This window comes from Kryptolebias marmoratus, linkage group LG18 (genome assembly GCF_001649575.2).
Source record: "Kryptolebias marmoratus isolate JLee-2015 linkage group LG18, ASM164957v2, whole genome shotgun sequence".
NCBI classification, from domain to species: domain Eukaryota; kingdom Metazoa; phylum Chordata; class Actinopteri; order Cyprinodontiformes; family Rivulidae; genus Kryptolebias; species Kryptolebias marmoratus.
The window spans coordinates 14,421,720-14,442,198 of NC_051447.1; the positions used below are offsets into that span (position 1 = coordinate 14,421,720).

Genomic DNA, 20,479 nt, shown 5'->3' on the forward strand with positions numbered 1-20,479 from the left:
AGTGAAACCCAGTTGATGATGGCCACCACAACTTACCAACGTTAGCCAACTCAAAAACAGCTATAACTCATTCAATCTGATAGATGCTGAGCTAATTTTGGTGTGACAGTAGCTGACAGTCATCGCCAACACATACTCCGAGATCTCACAATAACGTCATTTACATGGTTTGACAAACACGGCTAAAATGGTGTCATTTCACAGCATGAGATGATTTAGTTTAAATCTCTGGCATGAAAGCAGGCGGGCGACACGCACTCCTTCGAGGAAGAATCGACTTATAATAAAATAACGTGAAAACCAAGCGACCATGTTAGACGGCACACGAGTTTACAAGGTGTACGTGAAGGCGGCATTGATTCATGGTGAGGAATGTCAGCCTCGGGAAGTAACTCGGCCTCTGATTGGCCACGTCGAGTCACGTGTTTATTTCCCAAGCGGAGTTTCCACGACAGCTGGAAGCCGAGCGGCAAAGGCTCACCGCTTCTTTGCTAAAATAATTAGAAAAAGCCGGACTTCTGCTCGTCTCAGCTCCTTCCAGATAAACCCTGGTCTGGCATGGGCGACAAGAGGAGCCCCACAAGGTAACTACCGCCCGAGTGCAGTCCTAAATATTTCACCTAGGGGAGGGGAGCGGACACAAGCGAGCGCACGGGGGTGAAAAAAATGGGTTTTCTCCACGGTCTCTCCCTCTCTCGCGCTCCCTCCGACTGTGTATGAGCGCGTGCGATGTATCCGCGCGCGGGTGTTAAAAAACCTCATCGGCAATTACAGTGTCAGATCACCGCGCGCTCGCAGATGATTTCCCAAATCCTTTATAGGCAGATGTTTGCTATCGATAGTCTCCTCGAAGGGGAGTCAAACTCACTCGTGTCTCGTTTTCTCTCCTCCCACATTACGTCCTCTTTTCGCCTATTAATTCTCACCCCCTCCTTTTTTTGTGTGTTTTTACATTTATTGTCTTTTAAAGGCCGAAGCGTCAACCGAAGCCCTCCTCCGACGAGGGGTTTTGGGACTGCAGTGTGTGCACCTACAAGAACACGGCGGAGGCTTTTAAGTGCATGATGTGTGATGTCAGGAAGGGGACATCAACAAGGTAAGGGCGATGGATATATTTATATGCATTACCTTTGATGTGTAGGGCATCAGCGGGCTCCAATGGCTGAGGGGGTCCCTGGGGGCTGCCCCCACCACAACCCCCAGCTAAAAGGCACTTTGTCACGATTGCCTTTCTCCCTTTTCTCAATTTGTTTTTATGCCACTGGATGATTAAGACATTTGGAATGAAATTGTCGAGTAAACAGTTTTCATTTTCCAGCACTGACATGGTTTAGAATGCATCTTGTTTTTCTAGTTGTGTGAATGCCTTTTAATGTATTTATTATTTTTTTGTATTTGCAATCTATTTAGCCATTCATACATAAAAACAGCCCGGCTCATCCAGGACGTGGGTGCTATATGACTTTTGGTTTTTGTAACTTCTAAACGTTTGAAAATATTTAACTTTATTTACAAATGTTTTCCCCTAAGAAATCTATTCAGTTCCTTCAAACACATTGTTCTGTTTTAAATCTGTTTCTGCTTGCTCTGTTTTTGTCTATATATGGTACTTTTACGTTTTAGCTACCGTTCTGCTACGATTAGCTTTTGGTTACCATTTGCTACTATTAGCTAGCCTATGTTGCTTTTAGCTACCATCCTGCTTTTTTTCTTTTTTTACTTTTATCTTGCCTTTTGTCACTTATAGCTTTAAGCCAATCTTTGGCTACTTTTCGCCTCTTGCTAGCCTTTTGATACCTTTAGCTTTTAGTTAGCCAATAGGCCTATTTCATGGCAGACATTTTGACTTGAAAGAGAAGGACGAGCACAGGTGCGTTAACGAGGACTGCGTTCTAATTAGGAGAAGTTCTGCTTATTAGCTTTTTTTATTATTATTTTTGTTTTACAGAACAACCGACATGCACAATTGCAAGAGTAGAATGCTCATTAACACACTGCTTTCCCACCTTTTTCATGTAAAAATGTCCGCCATGAAATAAGCCCATTATTACTTTTAGCTTTTAGCTAGCTATTTGCCAGTTCGAGCTTTTAGTTAGTTTTTTTTATTACATTTAGCTTTTAGCTGTCTATTTTCTACTTCTCCATTACAGTTAGTCTTTTGATACTTTATGCTAACATTTTTTTACATTAGCTTTTAGCCTACCTTTTGATACTTTATGCTAACATTTTGCTACATTGGCTTTTAGCCTACCTTTTGATATTTTATGCTAATGTTTTGCTACTTTAGCTTTTAGCTAAGGTTTGATGCTTTTTGCTAATTTTTGCTTTTTAGTTTTTATTTAATTATTTGTTTAAATTAGGCCATGCACATTACTAAACATGGGTTTGCTTTGTAAATGTACCAGATTTAGCCATGAGGACTAATTTTCTTCTGTAGTCCTGGGCAGTTTGATGGCAAAACAAATCAAAAGGAGCATAATAAAGTGAAATACACAAACAAACAAAAGGTAACAGCACACTTGAAACTAGTAATGTCATAGCAAGTACATATAGAAGTACAATAAAGCAAGTATAAAAAAGGTATGCAGATAGATCTACATGTAATAGTGAGCACAGGTTTGATGTTCCTTCAGACGGGTCTAAAAGGTGGATTCAGTGTGTACATTGTAATATTTGTGCTTTAAAAGTATGCTTTTTTATTTTGCTGGAGATAATAAACAGAAAGGAATAGATACACTTAAATAAATGACACAAAAGGTGTGCACTAGTTTTGATATTTCTCCTCTGACATCAGTGATTTGAAGCAGGAAATTACAGTTATTCCTGAGTGGCGATCATTATCAGGAGGAAAACATAACAAAGTGTAAACAGAAGAGGAAGTGCAGCTCAGTGTGTGTTGTTATATGATCTTTACTGCATCACTAATTACCCTCCACTGTATTTGCACAACTTTCCCAATGATTAAGCAACAACGTCGACAACAATGGATCTTTGTGGTGTGTGTGTGTGTGTGTGTGTGTGTCTGATTCTGTTTATGCCTTTGTGAGTAGGAGGGCTAGTTGTGAAAAGAGGTTCTCAGAGCAGCTGCCAGACAGACAGCCATAGCTCATTACTATGCAACAGCTTAATCAGCCTGCTGTCTGAGGGGGCAAACACATGCACACACTCACGCCCAGATGCGCCCATCATGCAGATTTTCAGCATGACCGCATGCATCTTTCTGCACACACGCATAAACACTGGCGTGCGCAGTTGTTGGGGTTTACTTTAAGTAGCAGCTACGCGGCTGTCACTCCGTCCACGCCGTTGCAGCTGAGTGTTGATTTTTGAGGACACTTCAGCTCTGCCAAGAACTTGTCTAAATCCTCATGACACCAAAAGCTGTCACATCCTTTGTCTTCCCCATCTGGACATTTTTTTTTTAAATCTTTTATGGGGGGAAGATGGCAAGGACACAAGAACACAAATCCCTCTCCGCACACACGCAGACGCTCAAGCGACAAATTTAGAAAATGTCCACAAGAAGGTCTTGTTTAATGTCAACAACCTCCTGTCTTCGCTGCGGAAACACTGTAGTAATAGTGTGGTTGTGCTCTTGCAGAAAGAGCACACGCGTACACACAAGTCGGGTTGGACTGCAGCAAAAAATGGCCACACAGGTGGTCACAGTTGTTCGTGACCAAACACACCCGATAAGTGGATTTCTCAGTGAGCAAGAAAGGTGGTAAAGGGCGAACAACATGCAGAATATAAATGTGGGACACAGCAAATTCCTATGCTGGTTACTAAATAAGCGTGACTGAGCTATTGCTGCGAAGTGATGAATTAATGCTCCACAGGGGCACGGAGTGACCAGTTTTTAGAGGAAGTGTCCCACAGTGTCTAATGTGGGCTCTGATACAGTAGCTTAAACCAGCTTATCATACTGTAATAGCACAACGTCAGATCATAGACAGTTTTTTTTTTTTTCCTGTTCAGACATGAAGATGAATGTTTTATGAAGGCGAGCTTTAGCAGATCTTGCAGCCTAGATTCCTGTGATGTGGTAAGATGATCTACTGCAGGGGTCCAAAGCCGGCAGCTGATTGAAAACAGGATGTCTGTGATTCTGACAGCATCCAGCAGAACGGACTGGTCTCAGTAGATTACAGTTTGAGTAACTGTCAGCTGCTCGATGCTTCTCTAATTCTGTCAACAGCTCAGAAGTCAAACCTTCGCACATCTGCAGGTTTTGTTCTTCCACTTGCTGCAAACCTGACGCAGTCATTTCTGCAAATTAATCTAGGGAGAAAAAAAAATACGCTCCTCTCTGCAAAGCTGCAAGCTCACAGTTCTTAATTAAAGCAGTCTTAGAGGAGACAACGTATCATGCAGTTTAATTATATTAAGACTTTGCTAAGAAAAATGGGGAGAGACATTTTATCTAACTTGTGAGTGTTGGGCTCAGACCCAGCTTTTGAAAACGGGTGCTGCTGCAGATGGAGGTCACGGTGCAGTGGTGGGGTTGTGCTACTTGGAGAGCTTATTTGATAACTGAAAGGCAAGGTTTCCATTTTTTCTCCTTGTAATAGCTGTAATACCCAGGACCTTGAGACCTTAAGCAAAGCACAGAAGGCCTCCCACAGTACCTAATGTGACTTGCTCTGGATTAGAATATTTTTCTAATGCCTTAAGTATTTAAGGAAAACCATAAGACATGTTACAGAGTTAGGTTTCCTGTCTGATGTTTGGCAAAAAAGCTAAAAATGTCAACAAAGGTGTTGCTAAATGACTTTAAACTGTTAAACTTAAACACCCTTCTTAACTAAATAACATGGATCATATTAGGCCTGGGCTGAATACCAGTATCAAGATATATCACACTGTTAAAAATTCAGTTTCAAAACCACTACATTTTTCCATCATACGGTTCTTATGGTTTAAATGCCTTTTTAATAAGATACCAGAGACAAAGTGGGGGCATCGCAAAAATGTGCATCTGCTAAGTTTGTCTGAACTATGCAGGTTGCTGCCTGACTGTAAAGTTTAATCCATTAAAACTCTAAAATACAGCTGAAATTATGTTATGAAGTATAAGTAATAAAACAACACATTAATGCAAATTTAGATATGGGCTAAAAAAATTATTTGGATGTTTTTATTAACAGTTTTCTGAAATAAATGCGCTAAATAAATACATAAATAACAAACAACTTGTCGTCATTCAGTTTAAATTTTAATGCTTGTTTAAAAAGGAAAAAAAGACGTCATAAGTTGGTTGCAGTTATTATCTGCAAAAGCAAATATACCATGTGATGCATTTGTAAGTCTTTGTTTAATTCTGTGAAAGTTTTGCTCAAGGTTATCGTACCGTCAGAATCTCTTCCTGGCTCCATTCCGAGTTCAGAATAAAGCATTGTGCACCACTCTCTTGTGTCTGCCCTACCTGTAACATTTCACTGAGCTGATCCGACAGGTCAGAACCACCAGGGAGACGCTCCACATTTAAGAGCCTGTTTTGCAGTTATGCGTTTTATGTCTGCAAGTCAGGACGCCGAGCCCGATCATGTTTCTATTAGTTTTATCCTGTTTGTTTTCATCACCTTTCTGCTTTTCTCCCTGCAATTGTTGCTTGCTCACTTTTTTCTGCCTTTTTTCGTTTCTGGCTCTCCCCTGGAGTTGAACTTAACCCCAGGCGTCTTTCTGACAGAATGACTGATGTGCAGGTTTATCATCAGCTCCACCCAAACAAGCACGAAATATTCTTGGCTGGCTGGCTCGGCTGTTTAGACATTGTTTCCTCATGCTTTGCTAAAGCTCACCCTTCGCAAATCATGCGCAATGTTCCCGAAACGCTGAGCTGTGGATCTGCTTGTTGTGGTGCTGGAATTTAGCACTTTAAAAGCATACAAGCAAATTAACAAATCTGAACTAAAAACTTCATTCAGACAAAATAGCTCTCATTTAAGCCAGTTGTGCTTTCTTATGTCAAGATCAGTTTTCTGTAATTCGAAGAGGACATCTTCAGATGTTTTGTTTTTAGAAAGGTCCCAAACCTCTAAAGAGTTTCAGTTTACTGTCATACAGGAAACAAAATCAAAATCTAAGAAGTCATCTTACATCAAATCTGATTGAAACATAAGCTGAATGTCAAAACAGATTAATTTTCCGGTTCATTATTAATCAAAATCATCTCAGCTGCGTCTAAAAAAAAAAAAAGATTCTGGTGTAGATACTGTTTGTCAAATGTAACTTTATGAATCCAACAGTGAGTCTTCTCCGTCAGCATCTATTATAGAGACAAGATAACAAGAAGCCTGCTGCAAATGTCAGATTGTGTAAAAATAGAGATTGTGAGTCGTGGCGGAGAGATGGAGAGACGAGTCCATCCTCACATTCAGTGTTGGATTCTACGGTGTCTTCAGCTCACTTTTGTGCAGCAATTTTTTGTAGACAGTATTGTGATATTATTTATTATCTTGCAGAATGCTGCAATGGGGGGAAAATAGTGCCACTGTAACATATTCAATATGCATGGAAATGTTTGTAGAGGAAAGATGTTTCCAATTGAAATAATTCTACATGTGAATGAGATTTATTCAGATATACTTCCACCGACAAGGTGTATACAGCATTCATTCTCATAAGCTGAATATGTTTTTTTTCTGTTGTTTATAGTTGACCTATGTGGGGGTTTCAAAGGCTGATGACCAACACATGATTGGTTGATTGGCTTTTTTAAATATAAATGGAACAATTGATATTATTAAAGAAGTTTCAGGACTTGGTTTACAACAGAGGGAAGGTTATGTTACCTCTGTTTGCGTACGTAGATTAAAAAAGAGCAAAACATTGTTCTACAACTGCTCAAAGGAAAAGGCTGCCTGTGCTGCAGATATGTCAAAATAACGTACATATTTTATTCTGCTGTAAAGGGTTTTTTTTTCTGTCTGATGCCAGTTATTTTAAAATGGCAACTAATTGGCTAGCTGTCATTTTGATGGGGAGAGAAAAGAATTGCTTAAGCCCTGTTCCTCTAGAACCCTTTTTCTAGAAGAGTTATTTTCTAATATGATCTTATTCATTTTAGAGATTTGTTTCTTGAAATAAATAAACAACAGGTATGTCTAAACATTATGACTTTTCTGTTAGAAACGCGACACATAATAGAGAAATGACTTTTAGCTGTAACAAGTACAGTCAAGTAGACCTACATTTGAAAAGTAGCATCAAAAGCAATTGCTGCAATTCCAGCTCTAAGTATATAATTAATCCACAGAGTTTTATGAATTAATGGGCTTCATGATGGTGCCCATACAAAGTAATTCTATTGAGATTCAAATCACAGCCCTTTTTGCTTTAAAGGTGGGACTGATGCATTTCTCCTGCACGTCAAAAATATGTTTGAAAGATTCAGAGGTGGAACGGGGGTGGAAATTGATGCATCTTTGAGCAGAGGTATTCACAAAGCTGAATTGAAGTGTGTTTGTGTGTTTAAGAGAACCTACACAGCTCACCACCGAGCTCCAAATCCATGAGCGCTCGTCACCCCTCTGATTCCACCGCACGGGCAAGCCATTTGAAAAGCGCACAGCCGCATGGCTTTTATGTTTGGCCAGCGTGAACAAGCAAAGAAAAGCCTCAGTGGTGTTAAAAAAAAAAAATCTTTTTCCTTACTGGTTTGTGTAATACTTTTGTATAAAGGTCTTTTAATTCTAGTCATACGTTTCATCAAATACATTTTGTTAAAAAAAGGTTTAGATACTTTTAGATTGGACCTTTGAAATACACATGGGTAATATGAAACCATATTTTGGAAAAAATGGTTATTAATTAACTGTACAGACGAGTCCATGAAGTTTTGTGAACCTGTACTGTGAGTCCATTCTCCAAAAAAATAGCAAATCATATAATATTATAGTAGATAAAAAGTTATTCTATATTTTCTTTCAAAAACTATGTTTGCATCAGGGATGGACAGTGTTTTTGAAATATTCAATGTCAAGGTAAAATGGGCTAATTTGAAGAATTCATGTGACTGTCGCGACTATATTTTATTTATTTACAAATATACCTGGTAGTGACACGTCAAGTTAATTTTTTTTAAACAACACCTACTGCCCACCCTCCCCCTGCCAGAGAAAAATGCCTAAATGTAAAACAAAAACAATTCCAGAGCACCCCTGCATCTTTCTGCCATCGTAGTTTATTTTGAAAGTAAAGTGGAAATTATGGTCATGGGTGATTTCAGCTTTACTGTCAACCAAATGAAGGAATATAAAGATTCCCGGCTAGTAGGATTAGCAGCAGTACATCTCTCTGTACATGAAGCCTCTGTTTCATTAAAGGATTTTTCAGCTGCAGGACTTGTAATGAGTAAACCTTAATTTATTGCAAGTTCCAACCATGTAAACATGGACATTTTTTAAACAAACACTTGCAGGAAATGATGCAAAATCAGGAAGTGGCAGCTGAGGTCAGCACTCATTAATGTTTTCTCAGCTTTGAAACAGTTTGTTGTTATGCTGACTCTTGTGGTGATATAATTAGTCCTGCATGCCTGCATGAGTAAAGGACAAAACTTGAATTGCTGCAAGTTGGTTTTAAGTTTGAAGCATTGGCTGGTAGATTGGTAGGTAAGTGAGAGGTTGAAGAAAAAACAAATCGTTACCAACAAATTCAAAGAGCATTTTGGCTTAAAATGCCCTGCTTATATTGTTACTACATATAATTATGAACCATGGATTATTAGATGAAAGGCTACCCTTATATTCTTTCAAAAAGCGTGTGTTTGCATAAACATTTACAGCACAGCTAAAACTGATCCCCATTTGTTTTGTTTTTTGATATGCACATGCACATTTGTCACTCAAATTACATAAAAATGTACAGCTTTGAAAGTAACACCTAACAGTCGTGTGTTTCTGTTCCTTCTAGTGCTGATAAATTACTGGGTTTTGTTTTCGTTGTTCTGCTACACCCTTGGAAAAAAAGTTGGGTCATGACTCATGGGATTATGTCAGATGACATCATGAGAACAGCGAACAACAGATGGATGTGATTTCTGACTTATTCTAAGTAGTTTCGGTATTAAAGAAAGGATCATTATCCAACAAAATAAACGTTTTGACAGCTACCTTACATGTGAAATAAATATAAAGCATATTGAATTCTTACTTCATTTAATTGATTAGATCCTCTAATAAGTGTCAGAGATGGGATGCTTGTGTGGGTTTGAAAGTGTACATGGTGGACAATGAAGCTGGCTGTTATCAAATCAGTGTGGCTCGAAATGATGGCTGCGTGATAAGCCTGTAATTACTGCAGCGACTCTGATTCATGACACTTTGCGCTGTGTGTTTGTGTGAAAGGAGACTGTATCACAATGTGGTCAGTGGGCTGCAGAAGGTGTCATAAGCCCCGGGATGCCGAGAGCCATCTGTCTGCGTTGCACACACAGAAAGAATGGAAGCATGTACAGGCAAGGGACAGAGATTAATCATCGAGTTGGAGGAGCTCCCAGGAGCAGTATCCAACCTGCCGACTGAATGGCCCGCAACTACAGATCCCCAATCCCATACTCACAGAGCACCCCGCATAGGGTACTTTGGGAAACACAGTTGAATGCCTTCTCCAAGTCCACAAAACACATGTAGACTGATTGGGCAAACTCCCATGCCCCCTCGAGGACTCTAGCAAAGGTAAAGAGCTGGTCCAGTGTTCCACGGCCAGGACGGAACCCGTATTGTTCCTCCTGAATTTAAGGTTCAATCGAACTCCTTTCTCCAGCACCCCTGAATAGACCTTACCAGGGAGGCTGAAGAGTGTGATTCCCCTGTAACTGGAACACACCCTCTGGTCCCTCTTTTTAAAAAGGGGAACCACCACCCCAGTCTGCCAATCCAGTGGCACTGCCTCCGATGTCCATGCAATGTTGCAAAAGCATGTCAACCATGACAGCCCAGCAACATCCAGAGCCTTAAGGAACTCAGGACAGATCTCATCCTCCCCTGGAACCCTGCCACTGTGGAGCTTTTTAACTACCATGGCGACCTTGGGCTCTGTTATAGACAGACCCACCCCAAAGTCCCCAGACTCAGCTTCCTCCATCAAAGACCTGTTAGTGGTATTGAGAAAGGTCCTCAAAGTATTCCTTCCACCACCTGATGACATCACTGGCCTTTGCCTCAGTAATAGCCACGGCTGCAGCCCGTTTGGTCTGCTGGTACCTTTCAGCTGCCTCTTGAGTCCTACCAGCTAACAAGGCCTGATAGGACACCTTCTTCAGCTTGACAGCCTCCCATACCCAGTTTGAACATGGCTGCCACAAGAGGCCACAGCCCAGGGCAGCTGCCTCAACAATAATGGTGTGGAACATGGCCCTCTCAAATTCAATGTCCCCCACCTTAACTGGGATGCAATTGAAGCTCTGCCAGAGGTGTGATTTGAGGATCTTTCTGATGGGTTCTTCTGCTAGGCGTTCTCAGCAAACCCTCACTACACGTTTGGGTCTACCGGCTCTGTCCGGCATCTACCCCCTGCCATCTGATGTAACTCGCCACCAGGTGGTGATCACTTGACAGCTCTGCCCCCCTTTTTACCCAAAACATTTGGCCTCAGACCAGATGACAGGACTACAAAGTCTCTCATCGACCTGCGGTCTAGGGTGTCCTGGCACCATATGCACTTATGGACCCCCCCTATGTTCGAACATGGTGTTTGTTATGAACAAACTGTGACTAGCACAGAAGTCCAATAACAGAACACCACTCGGGTTCAGATCAGAGAGGCCATTCCCCCCAATCACAAAAGAGTTGCACTGTCGTTACCCATGTGAGCATTGAAGTCCCCCAGCAGAATGATGGAGTCCCCAGCTGGAGCACCTTCCAGCACTCCCGTTAAGGACTTCAAGAAGGCTGGATACTCTGAGTATTTTTGTCAGTCTGTCATGATGGTGCATTGCTTATGGTTGTGTCACGGACTACTTAAACATTTTAGAATTAAGAAAAAGATTTAATCTTTAGAAAGGTTGATTACAAAACTGACTTGAGTCTAGTGGTCTTTATACACTGACTCACAAAACATGACTGCTGCAATAGAATCAACCAGCTAATATTAATTCATAAACAACAACAAATTATATATAATCCCTTTGGGCTGTGTCTTATGTAAGCGCCTATTGTTTGTGCTTAATGAATTTATTTTGAGTAATCACTGAGTTAATTAATTCTAAGCTAGTTTAGCTTGAAATACAATCATGTGAGTTCGGTAACATCATATGGCAGTAAAAGACTAATGATAAGCACATTTTGTACATCCAGTCTTTCATCGTTTGTTACAGTGAAGCTGCTTGTTGCTAACGGAGCTGCTCAATAACCTGGTGAAACATGAAGCAGACGAGCTAATATTATGATGAGGCAAAGCAGCCGGTCTAAACAGAACTGCATCTGTTAACCCAATCAAACGGTGTTTATCCTTCCACTTAGGCCTTTTACTCGACTCCCTTTGGGCGCTGAGTGTCCGTTTGTATAAGTGTTTATTGATTCCAAAAAGGAATTTCTGCACATAATGTAACAGCCTATTCCAGCTGACATTAATACGGAGCGTTGGAAGAGTTGTTGATGCTCATGCCATTCGTTCTACAAGAGCTAAAGCGTTCCCACACTGGGAAATAAGTATGTTACCAGGAGGGCTTAAGCAAGCCAAACTCTGCTTTATTCAAAGGAGAAAATAAAACAAATGGATCCTTTTTTTTTATTGCAACTCGCAAAAATTTTCAGGGAAAACAAAATATTTTGCATTTGCTGCCTTGTCACATTTTCTAGTTGAAGTGAAAGCTGAAAGCAAACTTACTTCATCCTGCAGAATGTGGGCTGTAAAAGCGGGGAAAAACATCCTGCATTGAACCGTCACATTTTACTGCGAGAGAACTCTGGCTGACCCCTTCCTAAATATGTCACACACACACACACACACACACACACACACACACACACACACACACACTCACACACACACCGTATCTACCACTATCTTGCTCCTGTGGCCTTTCACACTCCTCTCCCTCCTCCTGATGCACCCACTGACCTCACACTCTTCCTCTGAGCACAAAACAGACGCTAACTCCTCTGGTGCTGACTGCCTCATAATTGAAAAGTAAATGTTTGCATGAAACAGACGCCACATACTCCACTTTCATTGAAATATGTCTTGGCAAAAAGGCTCCTTATTGACTTTATATATTTTATTTGTTCAAATTCAAACTATCAAAGCCTCTGGGGTTTCATACCTTTTACATGTTTGTCCTGTGAAAACATCAAAAGCATCCAGTTCTTAGACATTTTTACAGACAATGAGCTAAAACATGGTGACAGTAGCTGAGAGTCATCCCCAACACATAGTCTGAACGCTACTCTGGCATTTATATATAGACAGGGTTGTGTGTTTTTGCTTGATATCCATTAATGACACGTACTTGAGCGGGACATTTCACAGTACTGCATGGGATGACGTAATTTTCAAGTTTTGCCCAAAATGGCCACAACTCCTGGGATCCTAGTCTAAAACCGTGGCACGGGAGGCGGTGGGAGATATGCATTCTTTCGCTGCAGCTATTCTTTGTGTGTCATTATATGAAGAACCAATGAAGGAGCATTTTAGTCATAAGATGGCATAAAAAGGCAGTAAATTAGTCGAAACACAAGGTTTCAAAAAAGCCTCTGCTGTTATTTAAAAAGATCGGTGTCAGCATTTCTGCAGCATCTTGCTGACAAGACAGACATATTAGAGGATCTCACTATCTCCTCCTTATCAGACGCTTATGTAGGCCAAGAGACCCATTTGCATTTCACTCTAGCGCTGTTAGCAACACATTTAGTTCTGAGAAGGCACTGATAAATCTTTTAAAAAAGGAAGCCAGGGAAATCCTTTTGAAGCTGGGTCCAAATTTAGGTCATTGCAGAATTGTTAAACAGCAGCTGACCACGTTCTCCCTCATGGAAAATAAGAAAAAAAAGGGGCCTTGGAAGATTCTGCAGCATTATCCTGAACCACTTGTTCAAGTGTTCAGACTACATCCACAGATGGTTTTTGTTAGGTCAAGTGCTTTTAGACGCTCCGTAATTTTACTGCATTACCACCCTTATGATAAAATTTGGCAAGCCCAGAAGGCCATTTCTTTTCTTTTTTTTTAAAAAAAAAAGCAAAGATTTGCACATTGCCACAGGCAGAGCATTTTATCACTTTTTAGAAGTCTAAATACAGAAAAAACATTATAGGTTTCACTAGATCAAATAAGATTTTGAAAAGCAAGTGGGCAGCGTTTTGAATGGTCTGTATCTGATGTAAGTTCTATAAAGCTGGTAGAGCGACATCACTGAATAATTAAACAAGTTTTCAGTGATAATTTTAGCTCTAATCATGAACAAGACTCAGAAAACACAGTGTTCTCATTATTATTCTTTCTTGCTTCAGCTGCTCACTGCTCTGTTTGTGTGTCAGCACTTGGTTCTTCTTACCTTTTTAGGACCTTTTCTAGTATAATCACCTACTTTGTCCGGACTGGTAGCGTCCTAAAACCTGTTGTAACACGGTGGAATGTCATTTTTGATTTAGGCTTTAGGCTCAGGGCAAAGGGGGCAAATCATGTACCCGATAGATTATTCTTAACACATATTTACTTTGGCTTAAAAAGGTTTATTTCACATATCAATTTATATAATAATAATCTTGAAACCACAGATGTTTCGATTAAGTTCATCACAAGAAAATAGATCATACAGAGAGCATGCAGAGCAAAATGGCGTTTCTACCTTAAGCATACAAACCTCAACTTGTATGCTTTGAGCTGATGTTTATCACTGCATGGGCATCAAGCTGTAAGAAGTGTGAACAGAAACATCTACGAGTGCAACACTAAACAGTAGCAGCCTGTGTTTTAAATAACACGACAGATCCTGCAACCATTTTCATGCAGATTTTATTCTCATGGAAAAGCCATGTTTACCACTGTGAAGCACCCCCTCTTCTTTTAACAACAGTCTGTAACCGTCTAGGATCTGAGGAGACACGTTGCTAGTTTTTTTGGAGAGGGATGCTGTCTTATTCTTGTCTGATGTAGAATTCTGTATGTTCAACAGTCCTGGATCTTCTTATTCAGACTTTTTGTTTCATGTTGAGCCAAATGTTTTCAGTTGGTGAGAGGTCTGGACTGCAGGCAGCTCAGTTCAGCTCTTCCACTGTGAAGCCATGCTGTTATAATGAATTCTGTATGCTGTTTATCATCGTCTTTCTGAAATACGCGAGGCCTTGGCTGAAAAAGATATCATCAGGATGGGAGCAGATGTTGTTCTAAAACCCGTAGAAATGAATGGGAGCTTATGTTCTTAAATGTGCATATAGTTTTCTGCATTGATGGCGTCTTTCCAGATGTGTAAGCTGCCCATGCCAGAGGCACTAATGAACCCCCATACCATCAGAGAGGCTGGCTTTTGAACTGTGCACTGATAAAAGACCCTCTCCTCTTCGGTATGAAGGAGGTGGCATTCATGGTCTCCAATAAGAATTTCAAATTTAGATTTGTCTGCCTACAGAACAGTTTTCCTCTTTGCCTCAGTCCATTTTAAATGAGCTTTGGTCCAGAGAAGACAGCAGCATTTCTGGCTTCTTCTTTGTCTGATAGAGCTTTAAGCAGCAGGATGGCACAGAGAACTGTGTTTACAGACAATAATCTGAGTCCATGCAGTGATTTCCAGGACAGAACCAGATATGTTTTTGATACAATGGCCCCTGAGACACAGTTTGTCACAGACTGGTGAACCTCTGCCCATCTTTACTTCTGAGAGATTCGGCCTCTCTAAAATGCTTTTAATCCTCTTATGGACCTGTCACCAATTAACCGAATTTGTTGCGAAAAGCTCTTCCAGCTGTCCCTTAATCGTTCTAATTACATTTACAGCCTTTTGTTGCTCCTGTCCCAACATTTTTTGGAAATGGGGTTGTCAGACAAGGTCAGATTTTGCCAGGCACAAAATCGCCAAGGTTTATTGTAAATAGCTAAAAGAAAAATCAGGATTTCTTTCTGTATTTTTGTCAGTAATCTCTTCAAAATACAAACAAAAGTAAATCTTTCCAACACACTTGGTGCATCTTTACATATTTGTCATGCATTCTGAATTTACACAAATTAAATTCCTACTGGATGTTTACTCAAACAGATGTTATCAGTGTGTACTCCTGTGAGTGTTAATCTAACCCTGTCCAGATAAATTACATCTTTCTAGCAGCAAAATTGAGGATTTATTCTGTTTGTGTTGCCACTTGCTGCTGGTGTTGAAAACATTTCTGTAGCACCATTCTAACCAGCTACGGCAGTGATTATTGGCTCTACGTTATGGCAAGAGGCCATGTGCTCTCTGTGATTTTCCTTCTCATTAATCTGCCACGCTCTCTGTCTCCTCTCTTCCTCTCTTCCTCTCTCCTGCTTCATGTCTCTCTCCACCCCTCCTCCTCCTCCCCCTCCTCCTCCCCCCGCCGGATCAGGAAGCCTCGCCCCGTCTCCCAGCTCGTCTCTCAGCAGCAGGTAACGCAGCAGTTCGTGTTGCCGTCACAGCCCAAAAAAGAAAAAAAGGAGAGAGTCGAGAGGGACAAGAGCGAAAGGGAGACGACGCTGAAGAAGAACAGTCACAAGAAGATGAGGTAAATAAAGACACAAGGTTGACAGATCAACAATATGTTGAATAAATGCATGATTAAACACAAGAATAAACAATATTAACTTGGGCACTCGGAGATAGGGTGTCATATTCTATAAAAAGACTTCAGGAAACTAAAAGCCTAGCATTCCCTAAAGGAATGCATATAATTTATTTTCTGTCCTCTCATCAGGCCGAGATTAAAAAACATTGACCGCAGCAGTGCCCAGCACCTCGAGGTGACGGTCGGCGACCTGACAGTCATCATAACGGACTTTAAGGAGAAGGCCAAGCCCTCGTCCACCTCCGCCACGTCCTCCAGCTCCGCCTCCACGGCTGACCACCACAGTCAGAACGGCTCCGGCTCGGAAAACACAGAGCGGGGCCTCTCCCGCTCCTCCTCACCCCGAGGAGAGGGCAGCTCGGTCAATGGGGAATCCCACTGAGTCCCTCGGCTCCTTAAGTCGCGGCCTCCACCCACGTCTCATCTGCCGAGCTGCAAGAGGATTTTTTTCTTCTTTTTTTTTTTTTTGGAATGAAAGATCAGATTTACTGCGTCTCAGTTGAAAGAATCTCCACAGCAATGAAATTCTGCATTAGGGATGCACTGATTTTTGGTCAACTTAAGTACAAGTACCTACATTTGAGTGCTTGCTGATACCAAGAACTGATACTAGTACTCATAAATGCCATTACATTTCTTATAATTACTTTAAAAGTGAGTTCAAATCAGAGCAGCTTACTTTTTGCGTTAACTACTTAAACAGAGCCAGGACAGCAAGTCTAGAAGCGCCTATTGGTGAGCGATGAGATTGTCGGAAAGCTCAGGCGCAAATCTATATATTCCCAGGGTCCTCTTCTGTAGCGTGTAGGACGTGGAATTCCAGCGGGTCTGCACATCCTGTTTGGCTCTTTGCATTGGCTGCTTGAGCTGCTCCTGAATGTCTTTGAATATGTCTATTTTCTGTCCGAATGCCACAGCATCAGCATTTGACATTAAAAAGTTGATTCCTAATCAACTTTTTAATGTCTGCGATGCATCAAAAAATAAATTCTAACCCCACCACCCCTATTCCTCGTTAGCCAACAGTTTCAAGGTGCGTACGACTCTCAGCATGCTCATTAATATTACCTAATTCTTTGAGCTTGTCAGCGTGTTGGTTTTTGAGATGTTTTATCAAATCGCTCCTGTTAAAAAGGCTAGATTTCATCCCTCTTTTGCTGAGCATAATTTGCAGTCTGCTTTACTTTGGTCCCCATTATTCACTTTGAAAGATCGCCATGCAGCTTTTCTTCTTCTGGTGGTGTTTATTAGTGGTTAGTAAACAACTTTATGGCGCATTACCGCCACCAACTGGTAAGGAGTGTAGATCAGGATAGGGAATTGAAGCAAAACCAAAAAACGTACGTCCTTATGGCTGATATTGCTCTTCCTTTAAACAGCTGCTGTAAAGTTGTATTGGTACACTTTATGAGTACAAGTACACACATGGTATCTGCCCAATACTCGACACTGGTATCTGTGCATCCCTATTCTGCATTATTTAAGCAATATGAAAACACCTTTTGCCGAGCGTTTTTAGTAATCTTCACTTTGAACCAGATATTTTATAAAATCAGAAGGATGCAACACACTGCTTTGGATATTTACTGGCAAACAGTCGTGAGGAACTTCGTCAGAACCGACCCGCGAAATATACCCGAATAAAATTTGGGACAAAGTTGAGCCTTTGTTTTCGTACACGCGGCCAGTCCTCCTCCAACCATCATCGTCCTCAGTGGCCAGCAGATTGACTTCTTCTCCCCCCCGCCCCGTGAGGAACTGTCTGCTTCTGTGTGAAAACTTTTACCCCTGATCTTGATACTCAGAGCTTTCCCTGTTTCACCCACTCTGCTGCAGAGACGTTGTTTTTGGACGCGGCGCAGAGACTCTCCTCCTGGCACTACGGGGTGGATTTACACGGGCATCTGACTGAAAGCCACAGTGTGATTCGAAGGGCAGAACCTGGTGTCATTGTGTTGAACTTTGATCTCAGTGATTCATTTTGTGCATAAACTACCACCGACCTAAACCAGTCTTAACAATAAAGGCCTCCAACTCCTCGAAGGAATGCATATCGCCCTCCATCGTTCATCCCATAGTTTTAAACTAAGATGGTAAAATAACATTATGCGCAATCCCATGCGAAATTGTGAGCTGTCACGCTCGGATTATGTGTTGTAAATGACTCAGCTCCTCCCACCTCAAATTTTTTCCTCCAAAAAAAAAAAAAATCTGAATTAATAGTTATTAATCTTCTAAACAAATAATACGGGAGAAGATATCTGTAAATGACACCGGTTTGTTCCCTTTTTTTTTTTTGTTAATCTTTCTGCCACACAAACAGGGCTACGCTTGTTTCAAGTCCCAGCGGAGAAGCACAGGAGGCCGATTCTGCACTGCAACCCCCCCNCCCCTCTATTGAATGAACACGGGGAGGGGTTTAACTTCAGGACACGAACTGCTCCGAGCTGTTCAGGCTTCCAGAGTTCGGTGACGGACTGAGCTTTAGAGGACAATAATCTCCCAGCAGAAACAGCATAAATCAACCTAACTACATAATAAAACTTATAGAATAATAACAGAGAAAATAGATATTTCTAAAATATTATACTACAATGTTTTGATGTGGTTGTATTATTCAACATGTCAGTGTTCGTCCTCGAGATTTTTACCTAACATTTTAGCACACATCCAGAAAACTGTCATAGCATGAAATTAGTAAAGTCTTGATATATTGTGGGCAAAGTCTTTTAGTTTGTGAATATCGTTTGTCTCCGAGTTTCACTCGTCTAGCTGGGACTAGATGAGGGGACTGGAAAAGAACTCTTCGGAGAAACATTTATTTGTGGCAAAAAAAAAAAAAAAAGCAGAAAAAGGGAAGAACACTTGTAACGCCACAGCGTCTCTTAAGGATTTTTTTTTTCTTCTTTGTTTGATTCGTCATTATTTGTTTGGAAGATGTGTCAACTTGTTTATTACATGTCGGAATAAGAAAACGATCAAATTGAAAACAAGAAAAACGTGTTTGTTTATTACGCGCAGCTTTTATTCCCTGCTCACGAGCCCTTTTTTTTCCCCTGACATGTGAGTGCATGTTTGACAGTTCTTTATGTTCCTAATTATTTAAAAGTGAGACTTGTTCACCTTTTTTCATGACTCGAGCATTCAGACAATTTTGGATCGTTTTGCATCACGTTGCAACACTTGGAAAATGTTTAATTTTGCAAGTTAACACAGTAGTTCTTGTTTTTATATCAATTATTGACTTCGTGGTTGGTGCTAAAGAAAAATAAAAACTTTTGACACTAAGTACAACAACTTAAAGGTTAAAAATTGATCAAATTAAAAGCCTGGCGTAACGCCCCAGTTTTAAACTGTGATCACCTTATGATGAGAAATGACAGAATTATAGAAGTTTTGGTCAAACTTTGTTAATGACATCCTGCATGGGCGAGCTCCCTTGATCTGTTAGCGCTTGAAGCATATGTTGAGGATGACTCTCAGCTACTACCACACCAAATTTTTAACTCAATATCTTTAAAAAAGGCTAGGTTAAAGCCATTTTTGTGTCTCCTAAGGTCAGTTGGCTGTGGCAGCCATCTTGAATTGGGTTGAGTCCAAAAGTTAATGAGTTGTAGAGGTACATCTAATAGTTACTTTCTGAGAGTTTCATTAAAATCCATTCAGTGGTTCATGAGATATTTTGCTAACAGACAAACAGGGTTAACTCTTTTAACAGTTAATGTCAAGGTTTAAAGCAAAAATAATCACTGTGTGCTCAGAGTTCGTATTGGAGGTGTTGCTAAGCTACTACACCACATTTTTAATTCAACATTTTTACAATTTTGTTCCCTAAGATCAGTTAGCTGTGGTGGCCATCTTGAATTAAGTTTGCTCAGAACTCTAATAGGTTGCAGATGTCCATGCAATGATTACTTCCTGAAAGTTTCATTCAAATCCATCCAGTGGTTCATGAGATATTTTGCTAACAGACAGATGACTCCAGTAGTTAATGGATAAGTTATAAGAAAGGATTTCCTGTGATCAGGAGTATGTGTTGGGGATGACTCTCAGCTACTACCACACTCAGTGTTTAGCTCAGTGTTTGTAAAATTAGCTGAGTTGTACCCATTTCGGTGTTTGCCAAGGTTGTTTAGCTTAGCTGTGGCGGCCATCTTGAAAAGTCACTATGCTGTAGAGCAATGATTCCCAAAGTTGGGGTCGGGACCACAGTGTGGGTCACTCAACACCAAGTAGGGGTCCATAGATAATCTCCAGATGTCAACTTGCCATGTTTGCACCATAATCGTCACAAAAACTTGAAATACATGTCCATAAACTGATTTAAAAAATGTCATAATGGATGTTAAAACTGTTTGTGTTGTCATTATGTCCTTATTTAATAGTCATTAGCATGTTTGGATGTTTAAACAGCCAACAGATTGGGTCACACACCTTTGTCACAATTATTTTATGGGTCGGTAGCTGAAAAGTTTGGGAACCGCTGCTGTAGAGGTACTTCAGATGATTACTTCCTCAGAAAAACCATACGAAGTTATGGAAACAAAAACATGTTAAGAATATAAAGAAGTGTTTTGGAAAACAAAAGCACTAAAACAAAACCTAACCTATTTCAGAAACAGACAAGTTTGAGGTATAATTTGTTTTCTCTTTAATAGCGTTCAATGTTGTGTTTTCTGGTCTATAAAAAGTTGTCTCCAGCCACTGTACCTACAGTTGTTCAAAGCTCAGTCTTTTAACCTCC

The 20,479-nt window shown here is 40.6% G+C and overlaps 1 protein-coding gene across 1 annotated transcript; it reads left to right on the forward strand.

Annotated features, from left to right (window-relative positions):
• Positions 1-423: 423 nt before the first annotated feature.
• yaf2 (YY1 associated factor 2) lies at positions 424-18,597 on the forward strand. The gene is made up of 4 exons (XM_017414728.3): positions 424-584; positions 971-1,096; positions 15,520-15,675; positions 15,865-18,597. The coding sequence occupies exons 1-4, from the start codon at positions 559-561 to the stop codon at positions 16,115-16,117; spliced, it is 561 nt and encodes a 186-aa protein (XP_017270217.1). The 5' UTR covers positions 424-558; the 3' UTR covers positions 16,118-18,597.
• The last annotated feature ends 1,882 nt before the right edge of the window (positions 18,598-20,479 follow it).

Bases quoted from the DNA above. Each gene is read 5' to 3' on its own strand.
- yaf2 (XM_017414728.3), top strand. From the start codon at position 559: ATGGGCGACAAGAGGAGCCCCACAAG. The intron at 585-970 runs GTAACTACCGCC...TGTCTTTTAAAG, and splicing joins GACAAGAGGAGCCCCACAAG to GCCGAAGCGTCAACCGAAGC. The intron at 1,097-15,519 runs GTAAGGGCGATG...CCGCCGGATCAG, and splicing joins AGGAAGGGGACATCAACAAG to GAAGCCTCGCCCCGTCTCCC.